The sequence below is a fragment of the Micropterus dolomieu genome, linkage group LG06, assembly GCF_021292245.1.
Source record: "Micropterus dolomieu isolate WLL.071019.BEF.003 ecotype Adirondacks linkage group LG06, ASM2129224v1, whole genome shotgun sequence".
In the NCBI taxonomy this organism is placed as follows: Eukaryota; Metazoa; Chordata; class Actinopteri; order Centrarchiformes; family Centrarchidae; genus Micropterus; species Micropterus dolomieu.
In genome coordinates, this window is record NC_060155.1 from 8726699 (window position 1) to 8744922 (window position 18224).

The window sequence follows — 18224 nt, forward strand, 5'->3', positions numbered from 1 at the left end:
TACAGACTGGTATCTCTGGATTACTTTGATACTGAAGAAAACTTAAAACATCTAAGCCGATGTAAAGACGTTTAAGGTCGCATATAATAGCATCACCGGAAGGTGTAAGTCACGCTGAATCTATATATCTAATCTATATGTGTATTATGTCAGTTTATTCAGATTTAACTGAATTATGACTCAGAGAACTGGACCTTAATTATCTCCATGAGCCGTATGTGCCATCCACTGCTGCTGCTCCAACTCCTGAATGTGTTGATAAACGGGTCAAATCAGCAAGCCAAACTACAATAGCTAACCTCTCATTGTTTTTATAACAAAGCATTTACCTGCACTTTCTACTTAAGCATGTCTCACCTTCCTGTTGCTCCTAAACTCCCACGCCCCCTGGGGAGGCGCACCTCACAGTTTGAACTTACACCAACTCCAGAGGGTAATATCTGGCTCTTTAGCTGCTAAATGCTCCATTATGTACACCAGCTAGTTGCTGACTGTATCTGTGTGCCGTTTGGTGCTGGGCAGGTAGTGTAACATTAAACTGGATTTAACAGAGCTTTTTAGCTGAAAACCTGCATGCAGTTAAAAATGAACATCAGAGTTCGGTGATATTTCTCTGTGGATAAACCCCTGTCATATACAAGTGGTCATATAATCCATTTTTAATATAAAATAAATTGATTACAGCTTCTCTAAAGAAATCCATATCTTTATTTCAACCCATCTCAGCTATTGTTTCTCCTTAAATTTTCTCTTACTCTTATTAAGAGAAGTTGGCACCACCCAAAAGTCTTTTTTTCTGGCCAACATCTGGCTGTCAAAGAATGCCAAATCCAAGGAGAGGAAGCTGCTGGGTGGACCTGCAATAACATAAAAGACCATTATGAGCATTTTTGAGTGACATTGATCCATTGCATTTTCCATTGGAGGTACTCACCTCTTTGAATAAGATTCAAACACAGAGGTGTCAGAGCAGCTGGGTGTACATTTTGGTTTCAGAAGCGTCGTGCCATAAAGTCACTGACAAGTGATGCAGCAACGGGTGCTACAGATCAGTGGAGCTCCGACTACAAAAATATTCAAGTGTGTGATTGTATGGATGGAGATTGGAGGGGGTGGGAGTGTACGCATGCATACGCCCATAGTCTCATGCACGCTGCCTGCGCACCCTGCGTAAAGCCAATAGGAAGAGCAGCATGTCTGGAATCATTTAAACAGAGTGAGAACACATTCCTGCATGTGGAATCTCTCCTCCCAATAGGAGTGTCATTGTTTCCAAAGGCAGCTTTGCTTTCACCATGATTCAGGTAGCATTTTTTCCTATATATTACATTTTTCCTGTCAGCAATACAGGTCTTTAAAAAAATGCCAGGATTGAATTCAGGAGGAAGTTATTATTGTTTTGATCTAATAATTGTGTTTGATGGCCCATTTTGTGGAGAGTGAAGGAAAGCCTGCAGAGTGGGGGCCATACAGGAAACAGAACAACAGCATTGTAGTCAATCAACAAAGCACCTATTCAGATGTTTTATATTGTCAACAAAGCCTAAGAAAACACCCAAACCAAATGAGTCAATTTCTCTCTGACTTCCCTACCCTGTCTGTGACTCCCAGTCCCTAATGATTCTTTAAAACCAGGTCACAAATTTATAGTTTCACCCTTATTCATAGAAGGTGTAGTAATTTCCTAAAACAGACGGTTAACAGTTGAGAAAATAGTGCATTTCTTGGGGACTATTTCAGCTGATGATTAATACACATTTGGTGCTCTGAATATAAGCAGCAGGGTGGTGTATGTGGGGGTCAACTCAGCATAAGCTACAGTGCCTAGGTTTATCTTAATGAAGGAACACCTGTTTTTAATAGCTTTTGGACACAAATGGAGCCCTAAGAAACATATCAGGCTTTGGTTACACAGAAAATAATTGTTAGTAGGATCAAGTCATTGTTGGTGTCAGTCTTTTCATGGCATTCTGGAAAGATCATGGCATGGAGTTGACAGCAACAAAGAAATATAGAATATTGCCATCATTGCTGATTGTCAGAAAGAGTTCTTGATTAAAACATGTTGCAGTTAAGCAAAATTGTTCATTTTTAAGATTTGTAAAGCTGAATTTTTTCCCCCTTTCCCCCTAATTTCCTAATAAGTACCTCATATTGTGCTGAATGCTGTCTTCTCATTTTTCCAGTAAACAGTATATCTTTAAGTAAACTGCCAAACAAAGCCAAAGAGCAGTGACTGAAGTTTGCTTCACCATTTATGTCTCTTTTTGTGGCACATGAGCCAAAAAAGCTACATACTGTATATTAGTAGCTAAAACTTTTAAATTGTTAAACCTTACATTTTATTAACAAAATTATTCCATAAAATTAATAACATTGTTTCAAACCAGACACCACAATGTACTCTATCATCCCCTCAGTGAATTCATGATGGTCAGTCATGCGTAATCATTCAGAAACATAAAAATAAGTTTTTCAAAAATCTCAATTTAAACCCTCCAAATGATTGCTCTTGAAACTCAAAGCTACTTTGAAGCCTGACATCTTGATGCACCACTTTGTGGCCCTGTGTCTGAGAGCTGAAGTAAATGGGCAGTAACTCATACCAGTCAAATGTATGGCTCTCCTTGTGGTGGCACGGGTGGCCAGCCACATAGTTGCCTGTGGTGAAGGCCACTGCACAGGCAGCACTGGAATAGAAGTTTATTACTGGCCACCAAGTCAAGCTCTGCTCACCAAATTGATACCTTGGAACAAATATAACGTAGAAAATCACATATATGCATAAACTGTGAAGCAAACGCACACCCATGCACGACTACACTCATGGATGGAGATGCACGCATACAACACAGACATACACACACAGTGCGGTAAAAGCTATACTTTGAAAGTTCCTGTTTAGGTGTAAGTGGGTGAGAAATGTGGGCACATTGTTCAGTCTCTAAGAAAAGTTGCTGTAGTTCAGTGAGACGAAAAGCCTAAAATAAGATTTGAGATTGAAGGTTTGAAGGTTGGAATAAGGAAGAGTCCTTTGTAAACACAACAAAAGAGACAGAAGTGATATGTGTGAATGAATCTTCCGCTTTTATATTTATTTTATGACATAATTCATCTTGGATAAACTATGTTCTGTTTTTCAGGGAGAAGGTTTCATAGAAAGCTCTTACTCCTTTGACAAATGTGACAAGTGGCCTCGTCAGCCCACGATCATCTCGGTGTAATTCAAGACATGATGTCACATCAATGCCTTATAGCTGCAGCTATGTTACAGAAACCACTGTTACCCACATATCCCCATACTGGGTGGTTTTGTCAGACAAGCTCCAGATATGTGCTACACATACACTTAATAATAGTCTGGGGTTAGGTTTGGCTCCAGATGTTTGGCTAAAGCTTGATCGCACTCAATAAAGAAGCAGTTACAACTGACTGACAGACCACTTATATGCAACATGGAAGTTCTGATAATTTGAAATCTGATTTGCAATACAGTCTGTGAAATTAAGCGCAACACTTTCCTGATAAAAAAAACATTGACTGTAAATGCTGGGCAGTGACTCAACTTCTGAAAAGGCTTCAGTAAAGTTATTTTGTGTTTTGGCCAGACCCATAGTGTCGATGAGGTTAAAACACTGCCAGCATCATCTATTATTTTTCAGTCTTTGCTGTGAGGACTAAAGCAGTGAGAGTATTTAGACCTCTCTAAGTCCTGAATTATTCAAATAAAAAGTATTATACTACCTGATGGAAGTAAAGACATTCATGGTTTCTTGACGATGTCTCCTAGTGACTTTTGGTGATCCCTGGGTTTTCCTTTGGCACATAAGGTTGACAGTTGTTTAAAATAAAATGTCTCGTCAAATATTGGATAGATTGCCATAAAACTTGGCGCGAACATTCATGTCCCCCTCATGATAAATAATAGTACCTTTAGTGATCCCCTGACTTCCTATCTAGCGCCATCATCAGGGCAAATTTTCAATATGTCCAATCTTTTCATTTATTACCAAATACCTGCAAAATGAATGTCATTTAGCCTCGGCTAAACTTTGTGTTTAGTGCTAATTAGCAACTGTTAGCATTGTAACACATTAAACCTAGACACCAAAACTTTATAACTGCTAAACATCAGCCTTCTTAAGAGAAGCCCTTACAGTGCTCCTGGCATGGCTGTTGACTCTTAGTGTTATTGTTAGACAACAAATATTAACTGAACTTAAAATATATTAGCTGGAGATATTTCTCCCTTCAGGGTAATATCTCAGCAAAATGGCAAAGGCTTTAAGGGGACAAATATACATAAAATATAATTGAACTTAATTTAATTAATGATTAAATTAATAAAAAATACTATGGCCCTGCAGTTGAGTAGATCTTCAAGACATACATTATATTTATAAGCCCGATCTTATGTTTTGTATAACATATTCAACTGTAAAGTTAAAGAGGTTTAAAGTGGCACAAAATGGATCAAAATGGGGAATGTACAGTATACCCAAGTTGTACTTAAGTGCAAAAGCTGATGAAATGTGCTTCTACCAATGAAGGTTGACAAGAAAAACAAGAAGCTGAAATAATAAAACTAATGCACACAAAGAGATAAATAGAGAAATTGTTCTTTCCACCACTTTTTCTTCACCTGATTTCTTTACTACTGATTTGGCAGCATATTTCAGATTTCATGCCAGCAAAACAAACTGAGAAATTGGAACAATTGAGTGAGGGAAAGACCTAAATCTAAAAACATAAATCTTATTTTCTCTCCTTTGTAAGCTTCAAGAGCCAATAAACTTGCTGCCTACTTCCAGGCTGCACCAATGGAGTCACTGGGCACAAGATTAGTTACTTGCCCTCCCCATGCTTGAGGAGTTGAGCTTAATTTGTAAACAAGGGGTTGTCTAATTGCTGAGCAATTTGGCTTTCATTCAGCAAATCCTTAGAGAGACCCCTACTGTTGGAAACATGAAAGTGTACTCACATGCCCAAAGAGTGGTGTTTATGGTGTGTGATGGCTCTTTGTGACTGCAGTGTGTTCTGGGATGAGAAGGTAATAGACAGAAACTAGACACCCAGAGGCAGGTTGGATGGGGTGAATCTCATTCATCTGCAAACTCTCACAACTCTGGAGGTTCTAATTTATTTGGCTGCAAGTTGATCTTTCCAGAATGCTTCATGGAAGTCTTCCAAAATTAACTTCCTGGATTTTCTACAGGGCCTCTATGTCTACATCCATTCTCATACCCAAATGGTGCTCTGGCAAACTTTACGGTGGTGCTGTGTATTTATGAGGGTATTATAGAAATATGGAAATCCATATAGAAAGTAAGGGAGAAAGAAGAAACAGCAGTAAAATGTTGAAAAAAGTACAAACAAGGAAAACATTTGCTATATAGCAGCAGTTAAAAATTTGTCACTGGTTTGTATCAGTGTGCCCTTACTTTCAGGCACACTGATACTAATGCTTCACTTTTTTCTCATGAGAAACTGGGTTAAACGTATTGCAATATGGAAAAGGGATGTGCTTTATTACTCCACCTCCTTGTCTCTCCTTCTCCCTCCTCCTCCCCCCTATTCCTCCCCCTTTTTCTCTCTGTCTCTCTGAGAAAGGGGGCATTGTTTCTTAATTAATACACCATGTGTTTGGCCCACACAGGACTGAGGGAAGTGCAATGTTTGAAACATTAATAGCTGAAGATATCCCTCCACATAGGCTATCAATTAGGAGTTACAAGTATCTACACCTCCTGTGGTGTTCTGTGTAAAGAAGGATATGAGTTGGAATTTTTCACTTTTAAAGTTGAGTGCTCAGTGTTTGTGACTAAGACATGGGCTGAAAGGGATTTAAGAGTTAATAATCAATCATCAATCATTAATAATCAAATAATAGGCAACTTTTTGTTGCTAAGGTTTATTAGCCGAGTCTCATTTGAAATGATAAAAACATGGAATCACTGTAATTCTGTCTATGTCATGATAGTCAAGCCTTTCTCTAATAAAAGACAAGATATACTGTATCTATTGACCCACCTACTCCCAGTCGTGTGTGTGTGTGTGTGTGTGTCCGTGTCTCTATGCCAGTGACTTGCACAGAGATAGTTCTTGACTACTGTTATGGCAGCGAGTACAGAGAAGCAGCCAGCTGAAGACAGGAACATAGACAGATCTGGCAAATCTTGGACTAAACAGTTTACAACTGAAAGCGAATAGCCTGCAGAGGACCAATGACGGGTGCTCGGCGTGTTTATACAAAAGCTCATTAGTGTGAGATCAGGTCGAGGTTTACAGCCAACCACTTCCCTCTCTGTACCGACTATACAACCTGTGATTATTCCTCTTTAAGTATAAGCCTGAGACCTACAGCAATGCGTCTTTGCCTTTAAAGACTATTTTTTCTTGAGCAAGAGCAGTGTTTTAAGAGATGATTTCAGTGCTGTAATGCTACCTCCTGTGCCACAGACAGACATCTGTCCCGCACATTGCTGCAGTGTGGCGAGGATGCTCATCATGTGAGCGTTTTGGGTGCTGCTTGGTTGCCAGTTAAACCCCTTATATTTCCATTCACCAAAATATTTGATATTCTAAGAGCAGTTGTCCCTTATGCTCTCTTTATGTTTAGTGAACACTGGTGTCTGCTGAAAATGATCTAAGACAAACTAGGGATAACGAGCAGAGTGAGGTTGAAGTGATGTTGGAGGGCATGTTTGTGCTGGTGAGTTAAGGCAGGACTCCAGCACATGTTTTGATAAAAGCAAGACTGATATATTGTGATATCTGAAAGATGCCTGCCTGCTCTACCCCCTCACCAATCCTCCTCTCATATTCCTCCCTTCTCACTTTGGAAGAGCACTGCAAAACAAAGGAAACTTTCTATATCTCAAAGCCAGCAGTGATATCATGGAAAGGGCTGACTGTCAGTCAGGTGTGGGAGAGGCTAAAGGGGATTGCTGCTGCTCTCTCAAAATTCACTGATCTTTTAGTAAAAGGGATTTATCTTAAGCTTGCATTCATATGAAATTCATTCTGGGCTTTCCCCTCTAACGTGTTGTATAAATAGTTCATTAAAATCAACAATGTAGTTTCATCATCACTTCTTGCCCAGCATTAACATTCCTTAAAAAAAAGCATGAAAACACTAGTTGAAGGCAATCACAGAAAACGAGGCAAAGGTGGATTGAAGTCTTTCCCAAAGGCCATACAGCTGAAACTCTGCACCCTTCAATTCTCTGTTATTGTAGTATAAAAGGTAACAAATGTCTAAGGAGGAGAAACTACAAAGATTTCAGAAGCAGAGTCAGTACAGGGGAGCTCTGGGATTTTCCTCACAGTAAAACTGTTGCACAGCTTATGACCATGAAAGCAAAGCTCTCATTTCCCGCTGACTACTGTGAAAGAGGATCATAAAATTGACTCCATCTGTAATTTTATGGTGAACTTTCCAGTCACCAGCAGCACAACGGCATTCCTTCTATTAAGTTATATTAAAATTCACTTGAAGGCATGTATTGCATAGCATGTCCTAGGGATAAATTAGGCTTTTTGTGGATAGCTGTTTCACACACGTCTCTTTTTAAGTCTTAATTCAAGCAAATTCGGCCATATTTGACAGTGAAGAGAGATGGCGTGCAATATCATGGCATGTTGGGTTTGATTGTGCACTATCATGGGTATTTGACTTGACATTATATTTCTGAAGCTTTGAGACACCTTTTTTCATGCTTTTTATAATAATAATGATAATTCATTAGTTGATTTTATTCAATTTTCTTAATTTATTATTTGTATTTGTTTCTACATTCAGCTGGGGGTGTGGTGTTTAAAAAAAAAGATCCACGTTTTTTTTTTTTGTATTAGAGTTTGAAAGTGAATATATCTCTCTCTGTCTCGCTGTGCCAAGATTGACCATTTTGTAAATCATCTATCTCTCCCAAGTCCAACAACCTTATGGAAGTGCAATACTAACTAGATGGAGACAAATACAACTCCAAATTACAGTTTTTTACAACTGCTAACATCCTTTTATCCTATCTGTAATCACATTTTTAAAACTCTAAACACAATTAGCCCAACATCGGTCTGTTCCTACCATACCACTAACACAATTCATGTTGTTTCTACAGAATATGCAGTCAATTAACCGATTTCTAAAATGCTGTTTACGTCTTTACATATAAGTTTACCCAATACCAAAATGGATGTTTTTTGTGTTATTTTCAAATGCTTGCACAAAACATGTCAGAAATTAAGACATCGTTTTCAAAATCATCATCGTCATCATCATTTCTAAATTAACTTATCATTGAAACATTGAGAAATAGCTGATTTATTGTAATTTGGGTAAAATAGATACCACAGCTAATTCCAGTCCCAACCAGAGACAGCCATGTGTTGAAGTTCTTTCAATTACATACACAATGCAGTAAAAGGGGGACATTCTGGAGTTGAGTTTATCTAATGTGGATACAGAACAACACAGAGGAGAGAAAGAAAGAATAATGTCTGAACAAGGGAGACGAAGAATTGGGCCAGGGAGAGGGAGTATATAATAATAGTATTGTTGTTTTACATTCATGCCAATAAAGATAGATTGAATTTAATTGAGTATCTGAACCAGGGAAAGTGTCCAGGTACAAAGCGAGAGATGACATTAGATGTGATGTGGATGAGAACATGTGGCCAAATGCTGAAGATCATATGGATTAGAACAGGGCTGTGCATTTTTGTTTTTTTCCCTTCTGTGCATTTTTTTTGTTTCAATGAAACTGTGTATTTACATTTACTCATTTAGATGCTTCTATCAGAAGCGACTTACATTTGAGGAACAACACACAAGCATCAATAAAGCATTAATAAAGTAAGATATCTAAAAGTGACAATAAATACTATAAGAGTTATTAGAACGTACAGCATCAATAGGGTGAATTCCTACAGAAAGAAGTTAGCATTAACAAATAGTACAATCAGTACAAGTGAATTGTAAGGAGATAGAAGAAGAAGAGCACAGGAAGTGCAGAGGTTAGGGGTTTAGAGCTGTTATACAGTTTTTCACAATTGCTAAGACACATTTCTTAAAACCGTCTGTTTAAAATACATTCACAAAACCCCTGACTCTTCTTATAAAATCAAACAATCGCCTCAAAACCATGTAATCAATGGTCAAAATCCTCCCCAAACACTGCTTTCAAAACATAAACACAGCCAATCAATATATAAAATACTATACAGAGCATTCTTTAGACATACATCAAAAAATTGAGCGCAGCGTCCATGGCATGTAGTTAAAATCTGTTTTGTGTGTAGGAAACACATTTTCCAATTTAAAAAAGTATATTAATCACAACTTAGTACAGTAAATATATAGTATACTGTAAGTACTGCAAGTAATACAGTATTGAATATCTGTATATTCAGCACTTGCATAAAAATACAGTACTGTAAGCCCAAAGAACAAAGAAAACTCTAAATGAAAAGCCTATTACACTCAAAAATGTGTGCAAAAAAAGCGTGCAACTGCAAAATAAAAGTCAATGAGAGATTCATTCTGCCTCAGCATCACGTCTTTGTGCTGGGTCCGGCCAGAGGACTTTGTCCACATCACATGTAACCTTGTCCCTTGCCAAGCAAAGGAGGAAAACCCTCTGGTGTGCTGGATGCAGCCTTACTGTAACAACACTCCACACCTATCTCACCACAGACCAATTTCATTGCCTGTAATAGATTTTCCACAATACTGTAAATGAATTTCAGTCATAGACCCTCCACCACCAGGTAGAGAAAATTTGCTTTACAGTTTTTTACAACTGCTTACACACAAAATCTTTACATGTCACACAATTTTTGAAACCTCTCACTCTAAGAGCAAAACCTCACCCCAAATCTCCAAAAAAATTAGGTATTTCTTAGCCTTTCACTCCGTTTTCAACTGCACAAAGCACTTTTTTCAAAACACTACACACAATCCTCTAAAAGGAAGTGACTTGCTTTCCTTTCCCAAATACAACCAGTCAAAATGCTTGCAACCTGAGGTTGACCGCATGATCAATAAGTGCGGCCCTGAACTCATCAGTGATGGCTGTCCTTCCTTCTCTTCTTTGCCCTCGTCCTCCTCCTCTTCCAACTCTTCCTCCTTGAACTTGTCCTTGTTGTCGTCCCCTGCCTCTCCCTCCTTCTCCCCTTGCTGTCTGTCCATTGTTGGCAACCATTGTTCAAAACAGGTAATCTGACATTTGACCTATTTACAGGTCTATTGTATACTAAAGCAGCGATTGGTTAGTGATCAGTAAAGCAGTTAATCTTTGCACATGTGAGGAGTGGGTGTGTGACCTGGCGAAGAAGTGTAGCATTTTGACTGGTTGTATTTGGGTAAGGAAAGCAAGTCACTTCCTGTTAGAGGATTGTGTGTAGTGTTTTGAAAAAAGTGCTTTGTGCAGTTGAAAACGGAGTGAAAGGCTAAGAAATAGCTAATTTTTTTGGAGATTTGGGGTGAGGTTTTGCTTTTTGTCATACAGCATAAGCATTTACTTTAGTTGAGAAAAAGTAAACAACTGCACAACACCTTGGGCTCTGTGAAGGGCAATTGTCTTTATGTTGTGACATTTACGACAAGAATTAAAAACATATAAAAAGATTAACTGATTATGCAACTAAACACCAGTTGTGCCAATAATACTATTTTTAGACTACTTTTGTCGACTGTTTAAAGTGGTGAGATGCGCCGACATGAATAATTTGTGAAACACTGTAATATATATGGTTAGGATTATGGTCTACATGTGTTTCTTTAATGTCTCAATGCAAGAAGCATGTGTCTCTACAATAAGTGTCTTCTCAAACTGAATGGAGAGCATGTGTGTGTGAGAGAGAGCGGGTGAGACAGTGTCTGAATCCATGACTTGTCTAAAAATCTAAAGGTGTTTGAGTTTGTGTCTGTAAAAGCGCATGTGTGTGTCCGTGCTCCCATTTGTGCGTGCACATGTGTCTGCCTGTGTGTAGGTGTGTGCGTTAGCACGTTTCAGAGCGTGAACCTCTCCTGGGGGACTTCCGCTGCTGCTGTTATTGTTTGCAGTGAGATGGAAAGCGTTTCCCAACATCTGCACAACATATCATCATGGCAAAAAAAAGAAAAAAGAAAAGAAGAGGGATCCCGGACTGAAATGTTCCTTTGGAAGAGCCTGTGGATTTCACTTTATATGACTTTTTTCCCTCCCTGGTATGCTTAGTTTAGTTTAGGAAACCTGAAAAGTTCCCAAAATGCGATTCATTTATTGAAAATTTTAAAACCGTAAAGGGAAAAATGTGGTGACACACTTCTCGTCAGAGCAAGAAACACTTGTTAGTACACTTGATGGCATTACTGGGATCATTAAAAGCCATGCAAAGTTAAGGGCAGTAAATTTTTGTAGTACCCAGTGAAGTGACAAATGCTTTACATCAGACTATTACCGGACCATAAATGTGGTTTTCATTTGACACTTCTTCGCCCAGTTCAGAGTGGATTTTCATATTTCCAAAACCAGTGAGTGATGCAGCTTTGCCCATTGAGTTTTGTGTTAAATACAACCCTGCTTGCTTTGTGTCTGCAATATCATTTACACTAGTAAGCCCATTTGAGCTCTGTACTCTGTGTCACTGCTTTTATCCAGCATACCATGTGCTATCTGTTCACCAACAGCTCTTAAACCTGAGCTGTCTGGTTGAAAGAGCGACCTGAGGTGTGAGAAGACGAGGTACATACAGCTTGTTATCCTCCCCCAACTCTGCTTTTTTCCTTTACAGTTTTACCTCCCCCTTCTCTTTTTCCACTCACTCCCTCTGTGTTTTTCCTCATTTGCCCTGAACTACAGCCGCCCCCCCCCCCCCTTACCATTTCATGCACTCTCTTTTCTCTTATTTTCCTCATTTGTCTTCAGCTAACACCACACACCCACTCTCTCACCCATTCTGTCCTCTCTCTCTTAACCTGCTGACCCAATTCCTTCCTAATTCTTTCTATCTCATTCTCTCTCTCTTATTCTTCCTCACTCCCCTGCCCCCTTCGCTATGACTCTTCCACTTTCCCATGACAGAACCACGGGCGGGAATCAAATGACCGTCTTTTCTCCTTTCACCTGGTCTCAGAGCTTGAGCTGTGAAAGAAAGCTTTGTCCCCCAAACCCTTCATCACCTCTGGAGGTATGATCTGTCTTGTCCATACAGGAAAGGACTTTGGTCTGCCTGGAATTTTGGGGGCCCATGGGAAATTGTGAGTGACTTAGGGCCTTAAAGCTCCCTCTGACTTTTCCTCCCACAGAGCATTAGGGTAAAAACCTTGTGCCAGTAATTCAGAAGAAACCTTAAAATGGCTATAATTCTTTTTTCATAAAACAATGTATCAAATGACAACGTGACAACGATGTGACAATGTAAGTGGGATTGCTTGTAATGGTGAACCTACCTACCCTAGAGAATTATCACCAGAATCTGCAGCTCCCTCTGCTTTATAGCAAGTTTCAGCTCATCGTTTAGCTGTCCAGCAACTTTACTGTTCTGCTTCACTCTGACTCTAATAGCATAATTTTTGGCTGCAGGAGGCAGCTGTTTTCACCAAAAAGGAAAAATCCACTGTACACTACCTGTCCAGCACCAAATGACAGACGGACACAGTTAGCGACTAGCTGGTTAACGCGGTGGAGCATTTAGCAGCTAAAGCGCCAGATATTTCCTTCAGATGAACAGATGGATAGTGTTGTTCTGTAACTGCAGGATGTATACATAAGCAACTGTTAGCTAAGTTCACCATATCAGCTTAAAAGGGGATGACATGTCAATGTTCACAACTTGTTTCCGCTGCCCCCAGGTGGCCAAAAAAATACATTTGACCTGACTTTGAAGGATGAATATTGCAAGAACAAACAATTTGGAAATGGAAATAGAACACAGCTTCACCTCTCCACAAACAAAATGTGTGCTTGTCTACTTTTGTCTGGATTATTCTGTCGGCTTCAAAGAATACCAGAGAACAGTGCTGCAAACAGGGCATCATAGCCCAAGAACAAAACCTACACTGTAAAATTACATCTTCATCCCTTTAGCCCTTATGTGACAACACTCACAGTCTACGCCAAGATGAGGTATTAAGGAGTGTTTCCACCGCAAGCATGTCGGGGCCCCTTCACTTTTACATGCCTGTGACATACTGACTCGCTGGGAGTAGTGACCCGGAACAAAACCCAGTAAGACAGGTCAGATGTCCGTTTGACATACTCTCCGCAGGGGGGACGGGAGGGGCAGGAGCTGGGTCAGATAGTAAGCAGGTGGCTTGTGGCATGATGAGGCTCACCAGGCCTTATTTACAAAAGCTTTAACACACACAAACCTACCGTCAGTATGACATTTACTGCCTTTTTTAGTCCAGTGGACCCACAGTGACACAGGAACATACATTTTTGTGTTGTTAGTTGTGGGAACTGAACCTTCTTAATATTGCTTTGCTGCTGTAATATTGTACTTCAATACAATCAACAATACAGCTGATAATGTTTACAAAGTGTGTAGTTTATTATGATTTCTTTCTATAAGAGCTAATATTAGAACGATTGGAAAGATTATGTTTACATGCCAGTATATCCACATTTTATTATACTACAGGACCTGAGTTTAATGAAAAAGGGAAGTACAGTATGTATATACAGTGTATGTTTTAAATGAAGCAGTTTCTCTCAAGAACCATTGGGGGAGCTATTGTTTAATGAAAGTACATCCCATCACAACCATTATAACATGCTGCGCAGGGTAACAACTGACATGGCAGTGACAATGTGCCATGGGGTGGTGCAAGTATTTCAGGACAGTTATGATGCCACATTTATATAGAATTAACATAATTTTAACCCTTGTATTTTGTTGACAATGGCTTTATTGCTCATTTGCTCATGAATCACAAATGCACCCCCAAATAATAAACGCAAAATGAATCAATTTTAAATGTTTTCTTTTGCACATTTGATGATCTTCAAATGACCATGAATCATTTATATTGTGCCAAATAAGAAAATATTTTATGTTTTATATATCATATGGGCTGTGCATGACCACATATACTGTAAATTATTGTTTATCAAAACATCAAACACTGTTATATAGACGGTAATTTACAGTTTACACAATACAACCGAGTCACACACAGAAGCATTTACTGACAATAGATCTGTCTCCTCGTGTATTATTTAACACTCAATGTTCAATACCTATTGTACTAACATTCATGCAGTGTTGCATTAATGCAGCAGTAAAAAGGGTCAATGAGTATTCAGTAGTGCATGGTACTGTAGTTATAGTAGAAATGTAGAAAGGCAGTGATGGAAAAAGTATTCAGATCTTTTACTGTAAAAATCCTGCATTCCAAATCTTACTCAAGTAATGTAGCAAGTATTAGCAGTATCAAATGTTGTATTTATCATACATACAGTATATCACTGGAATATTATTACTAATGATTTATTGTTGTTATGGTAGGATAATTATAACTTTATACACTGTAATTTAATCTGCAGTAATTCCGGATTTATAAACTATTCCGGTGTTTAAATATAAAATCTTGATCTGAAAACTATGTAAGCAGTCTGGAGTATCATAAAATGGAAATACTTGAGTAAAGTACAACTACAGTACTACAATCTATCAATCTATGACCAGCAAGATAAACATGTGAAATTATGCAATCTGACCAGTCAGCCTTTATTTAAAGTGCAGATTGTGTTTTAGCCTGTTAAATTGTTAGGCGTTTGGTGGCTGAGAGGACTCAGATGCAGACCAGGAGACAGTTGTAAAAGGAGAAATCACAGGGCATTTATTGATAATAATTCAATAAATTTGCAAGGTATATCTCCAGACAGTGATTCTCCGTGAGTGGGCAGACAGGTAGTGTGAGCTGGGCAGGCAGGTGGAGACAGGGAGAAAACCAAGTGAGGGAGACAAAGAGTGCTCTCCAAAAAGGAAGCACTCAACATATCCTGCAAATTTAGTATTAATTCCTCATCAGCCGCAGCCTGTTGAAAAAAGTGGGCCAGATAATGTTTTTAACACACTAAAATTAGCTTTGTTAAACGTTAGGTCTTTGGCAGGAAAAACATTTTTAATCAATGATTTTATAATAACTCACAATCTTAATTTCATGTTTTTAACTGAAACTTGGTTGGACCAAGATAACAGTGCAGCTGTCCTTCTCGAGTCTACCCCTCCCAACTTCAGTTTTATAAGTGAAGCTAGAGTGCATAAGAGAGGAGGTGGAGCCATTTTGTTTAATGACTCCCTCCAATGCAAAAAGATGTCTTATGGGAATTTTGCTTTTACTTTGAATATGTGGCTCTTCAGCTGAATTCCTCTTCTCAAGCTATTTTTCTAAATATCTACAGGCCCCCTAAATACAGTGCAAACTTTTTTGATGACTTTGGTGAACTGCTGTCTATAATCTGTATTGACTTTGACTGTGTGATTATTGTTGGTGATTTTAACATCCATGTTGACAACCCCCAGGAAAGAGGGACTAAAGAACTCTTTTTCTTTTTGGACTTAGTCATCTCCAAGTGTCTGGACATTTCCAAGGTTGCGGTGACTGACGTTGCTCTCTCTGATCATTCCTGTGTTTTCTTTGAGAGTGCTATCTGTGTGCATACAAATGTTAAAATAGAGGTGTCTAAGATCTCCATGGAGAAATGCCATGCTGGTTAGAACTCAAAAAAGAGTGTGTCGAAAAGCTGAACGCAGGTGGCGGAAAACAAATCTCCAGGTTCATTATGACATCTATAAAGAGAGACTTCGCATTTGTAATTTAGAGCTGAGAAATGCAAGGCGGTCCTTCTTCTTTGACATCATCACCAAAAACACTAATAATGCACGTGCCCTGTTTGCTACTGTCGACAGGCTAACCAACCCTCCTGTGTCTGTAGCCTCCGACCTTCTATCCACCAGGGCCTGCAATGAATTTGCTTCCTTCTTCACAGACAAAATTCAAACAATTAGACAAGCAATCAGTGCCTCTATGTCAGTAACAAGATATGTCTTGTCCCTGTGTCCACTTAAAAACAATTCATATAGCATGAGACAATTGGATTCTATTAACCATAAAAACCTGGAGGACATAATACAACATCTGAAATCCTCCTCATGCTGCCTTGATATCCTGCCAACAGGTTTTTTCAAAAATGTGTCTAAATGCATGGTCTCAGATTTACTACAAATTGTCAACATGTCTCTCCTCTCAATTTTTTTCCCAAAGGCCCTGAAAACTGCAGTCATTAAGCCACTCTTAAAAAAGAGCAATCTAGACAGTTCACTAATGAGCAATTATAGGGCCATATCAAATCTCCCATTTTTAAGTAAAATCATTGAAAAACTGTTTAGATGTCTTCCAGTCAGGTTTTCGACCACACCACAGCACTGAGACAGCTCTTGTTAAGGTCTTTAATGACATCCATTTAAACACTAACAGTGGCAGAATTTCAGTCTTAGTATTATTGGATCTCAGTGCTGCATTCGACACGGTCGACCACAACATATTACTAGACAGACTTGAAAACTGGGTTGTACTTTCTGGCACAGTACTAAACTGGTTTGAATCCTACTTAAAGGAGAGGGACTACTTTGTGTCTATAGGTAATCACACATCTGAGCTGACAAAAATGCTCAGAGTGGAGTTCCCCAAGGCTCCATTCTGGGACCTCTTTTGTTTAACATTTACATGCTTCCACTGGCTCAGATTATGAAAAACAACAAAATATGTTACCATAATTATGCAGATGACACACAGACTTACATAACCATTTCACCAGGGAACTATGATCCCATACAGATTTGTGTTCCAAAACAAGGTTTTGTAACTCAGGATAAGCTTTAACTAGCTGTTGCAACATCATCTGGTTACTGAGAGAACACAAGACTAAAGCAGGAAAGACCTAAACAGTTGTGTTCTGAGCAGTAAGAGTTTTAAACTATATATATTTTTTATGTCTTTAAATTTGAATCAGATAAATCTAATGTAGTGAACAACGGTGTGGATTTGTGCATTTCATTTTTTGTACATTGAATAAATTTGGAGCTACCCTAAATTCCTTTCTCCTCCGCAGAGAAGAAGGGAAGGGGTCAAAGTTGCTTTCTCTAAGTGCTATCCCGACCATAAAACTGGCACCTTTTTGATTCCGAAGCTGATAACGCGGGGCCTGACTGTTAAACTGACAAAGGGACACGAGCCAGCCATTGGCATCTCCCTGAACAGCCTATCAAAACTGGCCCCCCACACACGTTTCCGTGGCAACTGACCTTATTCTTTGTTTTATTACCACATCAAAGGGATACTCCTTGTCTCACCTAAGTGTGACATTGTCCAGACACTGAACTGGACTGCAATCTCCAAAGACTCAAAGTTTAATTAAACCTTTAGTTACCTGATTACGTTTGCCTCTATTTGAGTAGTTATGTTAACTGTTGTTGCTATCTGTTGTTTATTAGTACTGAAAAGAAGTTACTTGTGCAGTGTTTTTATTTTCAGCAAGACACTCCTTCATCTAATGTAATCCAAGCTTTCCTCATGTAACCTGAGCTCCCCCAAGTGGACGAAATAAGTATTACATGCCCTCATCGGAAATGCCGTTAAATGTATAAATATCCTGACCAATAATGTGACAATTGTTTTCCTGTTACCAAATGCCTAGATATACCAAATAGATTTCTTTTCTTTAGACATTAAGTTTAGAAAGGCAGTCCCATGGGAAACCTGAGACGCCCCCTGGGGAACCACGCCCCAGACAACAAAAGAGCGACACGCGACCTGCTCGCTCTCTCTCTTTCTCTCCTCTCTTCTGTTCGCTGTTGGCTCTGCACACTCTGCTCGGCCCTCTGGACGCTTCGTCCCGTGTGGCGTGCCTCGCCAGGCAACGCCCAGACTCGGCCAGCGAAACAAACAGGCCCTTTGTTCGCCTGAAGCTACACACCTGAAGTGCCGCGACATCGATCTGCCTTCAGTTTGTTTTATTTTCTTTATTTCTTTTGTTTAAAGTTATAAGTCCGTTAAGTTACACTGGACTAATTCAGGAACGACCAAGTTCCATTTTAAGCCTTTTTCGTCGAGCCAACTTCACCGAGGTCAGACCAAGCCACGTGGTCTCGCCAGCTACAACGAAGGAAACCTGCAAACAGCCGAATTGCCAGACGGAGGAGGCGTTTTCAATCAGACACGGAGAACCCTGGAG

At 39.2% G+C, this 18224-nt stretch overlaps 1 protein-coding gene across 1 annotated transcript in view; it reads right to left on the reverse strand.

Annotated features, from left to right (window-relative positions):
• Window positions 1-18224, reverse strand: part of LOC123972315 (collagen alpha-1(XI) chain-like) — a 118365-nt gene that overhangs the window by 96311 nt on the left and 3830 nt on the right. The window contains exon 2 of the mRNA XM_046051721.1: window positions 756-857. Coding sequence (XP_045907677.1) covers window positions 756-807 — 52 coding nt within the window. The 5' untranslated portion in view covers window positions 808-857. The remainder of the gene's footprint in view (window positions 1-755; window positions 858-18224) is intronic.